Source organism: Panicum virgatum, chromosome 6N (genome assembly GCF_016808335.1).
Source record: "Panicum virgatum strain AP13 chromosome 6N, P.virgatum_v5, whole genome shotgun sequence".
NCBI classification, from domain to species: Eukaryota; Viridiplantae; Streptophyta; class Magnoliopsida; order Poales; family Poaceae; genus Panicum; species Panicum virgatum.
Genome location: NC_053150.1, coordinates 5,649,850 through 5,652,470, shown reverse-complemented (window position 1 = coordinate 5,652,470; position 2,621 = coordinate 5,649,850). Strand labels below are relative to the sequence as shown.

At 56.2% G+C, this 2,621-nt stretch overlaps 1 protein-coding gene across 2 annotated transcripts; it reads right to left on the bottom strand.

Moving 5' to 3' along the window:
- Positions 1-249: 249 nt before the first annotated feature.
- Positions 250-2,222, bottom strand: LOC120678920 (FBD-associated F-box protein At5g60610-like). 2 transcript variants are annotated; one of them, XM_039960369.1, is made up of 3 exons: positions 1,167-2,222; positions 917-1,048; positions 250-785 (listed from the first exon to the last, which is right to left on the bottom strand). In XM_039960369.1, the coding sequence occupies exons 1-3, from the start codon at positions 2,091-2,093 to the stop codon at positions 411-413; spliced, it is 1,434 nt and encodes a 477-aa protein (XP_039816303.1). In that variant the 5' UTR covers positions 2,094-2,222; the 3' UTR covers positions 250-410. The 2 variants fall into 2 exon arrangements, with proteins under 2 accessions (XP_039816303.1, XP_039816304.1); XM_039960370.1 differs by having other exon boundaries at positions 920-1,048.
- Between the last annotated feature and the right edge of the window lie 399 nt (positions 2,223-2,621).

Here is a 2,621-nt window from a genome sequence, read left to right as displayed (position 1 = left end):
TCGGGACGGGATTTTCCCATCCCGTTTTCAACCCTAGTAGTCTCTCTTTTTTGTTGTATCGTGCGTGCTAAGTTGTGTGTTCTATTTTTTCCTCTTGTGTTGTGCTACGCTAGCAGTTGCTGTTGTAATCTATGGTTTGCCACACCTTATAATACATCGTTCAGGCTAGCAGCTTGCCCGCCGTAGTTCCCCTAAAAAAAGACATGCATCTCAAGCATTGAATCAATCAAGCTTATAACTCAGCACGTGTACAGAAAATCAAGCTTATAACTCAGCACGTGTACAGAAAAGAACAAGAAGTCTTCTTGTACGTTTTGCAAGCAAAATAACAAGGTTCACAGGAAAGCTAAGCCCAAAAACATTGCAACGATGACAGATAATAATTCAGTAATGAACAATCATGTGGCTAGCTACTCTCTTACTGATCTGTCAAAGAGATCACCCAGCGATAAATCATGGATGTGCTCCACGGGCACGCGGTCAGACCCCCGGCGATCGTTTTCAAAGGCGATTTTAGCACCTTGAGAAGAAGCTGATCCGGTGCCCGGCCGTAGCTTCTTAAGCTGAGTCGCAACCCATTTGTGGTAGCAGTTGACAACACCGACTGCAAGCCTGATGGATTCCAGCACCCGGGCGTTCGAGAGGAAGAATCTGACGAGGTCCACTTCTGACGGCTTGCCCTTGTAATGCGTCACCTGCAGCGTCTTGAGATGCGCATCAAGGCATTCCAGTGGAACATTGCTGTGCTGCGCAGTGTTGAAGCTCGGCCATCGCCCACTGAATGCCTGATCGAAAGAAAGGAGTTGCAAACACACATCGTCAGGTGGTGTTGAACATAAGAATTCAAACAAGCAGGTGTGAGATTATCATTAGCAGGTTCTGTTTATTTAGCAAAGTAGGATGATCAAATTGGCACCACGATGTACAGCTTCTCCACGCACGGGAAGCACTGCAACAAGTCGACAACAACATCCAGATCAGAGCCCGTGATGAGGGCCAGGATCTTCACGGTACGCAGCGCGTTCGACAGACTGACGAGCTCGATTCCCTGGAATGAACATGAAAATAAATCAGAAGATCAGAGCAAGATCGAGAGCCATGTCATGGAGCAGCAACATGCCAGCATGGAGTTGAACTTTGAAGACATGGAAGAAACGCCTGCCTACCTTGAAAACCCTGGTGGAGATGCCGTCACGAGAATACAGATGCCCCAGCACCTTCAGCTTGGGGGCCTGGATCACCCGGATCTGCAGGTCGTGCATCAGGCCGTCAGGGATGAGCCTTTCCAGCAGCGGGGCGTCCTCAACGATGACCTCTTCGAACCGCCCCTCCCGGTCTCTGTGGCCGTCGGTGATGCTAAGGCTCTGGAGCGTCTTGGAGACGATCCGTAGACGCCGGTAGCCGATGTTGTAGTGCAGCACCAGGCTCCGCAGGGCGGGGCATCCGGCGAGGATGCCGTGGAGGGTGCCCTCGGCGATGCTGACGCCCTTGAGCGTCATCTGTTCGAGGTGCGGGAACACTAGGCACGCGTCGTCGTCGGCGGCGGCGGCGGAGGGGATGTCGAGCCTGCACCAGTCGCAGGACACGCAGAGCAGTCGTAGCGTCGGCGAGAAGCGGAGGAGCACGGGCAGCGGCAGCGGGCTCGGGTTGTCGTTGTGGCCGGCGCGGCCGAACCACTTCGGGGCGCGGTAGTGGAGCTCGAGCTCCCGGAGGCCGTCGAGGGTGGGCGACCGGAGCCAGCCGTCGATGGCGGGGAAGCCGCCGGAGTAGGCGTCCCAGGTGAGCGCGAGGCGGCGGGCGGGGCCGCGGTGGGCGGCGAGGGCGGCGGCCGCGCGCCGCTCGTACGGGGAGGCGGCGACCCTGGCCTCGAGGTTGAGCGGCGCCGCGCGCCACAGCGGGCGCCACCGCCGGGAGAGGGCCTGCGTGCGGGCGCCGTCCGGGGCGGGGAGCAGCGTGACGACGTCGCCGAGGACGTCGTCCGGGAGGCGGCTGATGAGGTCGGGCCCCGCGTCCTCGTCCTCCTCGGCCGGCCGCCGCCTCTTGGGTGTCGTGGCCTCATCGCCCATTGCCGGAGGCCCGGAGCTGGTCTTCATGATCTGGACGGCATGGAGCGGTGGAAAGTGGAAACAAGAATCCGAATTCGAGGAGGATTTGAAGAGATTTTCTCTCTCGGTCAGTTTCCATCCGTGGAGCTAGCTTCAGATCGGGATTCGGGAGCATTTTTTTTTGGAGAGAGAGAGAGAGGAGATCGGGAGCATCCTGCCTGCCAGCGACGTAAACCTCATGGGCGGCCCATGCAGCTCCATTGGGCCCGCTCGAGAGAACCCTTCACACGTAGCTAAGCCCAAAAACTCGGATCCGGCCTGAAACTATTTTTTCATGGGCCAATCCAACTAGCGAGGCTCCAGTTTTAGGCCCTAGAAGGGATTTGGCCTTTTTGTTGCACCCAATTGAAACGTCGAGACCGATTGGGGGTGTTGCCGTGTTTTTTTTTTGAGTTAGGTGTTGCCGTGTTTTTTTTTTGAGAATCAGTGGCGGCGTCGGAAAGCAAAATGTCCGTTATTTACTAGCATGTGTAGTGTAGGTGTAATTGGAGTCATCCAATGAACCTTAATAACAAC

Coding starts and splice junctions, on each gene's coding strand:
- LOC120678920 (XM_039960369.1), bottom strand. CDS start 2,093: ATGAAGACCAGCTCCGGGCCTCCGGCAATGGGCGATGAGGCCACGACA. Junction 1,049..1,166: donor TCTCCACCAGGGTTTTCAAG/GTAGGCAGGCGT, acceptor TGTTCATTCCAG/GGAATCGAGCTCGTCAGTCT. Junction 786..916: donor TGGAGAAGCTGTACATCGTG/GTGCCAATTTGA, acceptor TCTTTCGATCAG/GCATTCAGTGGGCGATGGCC.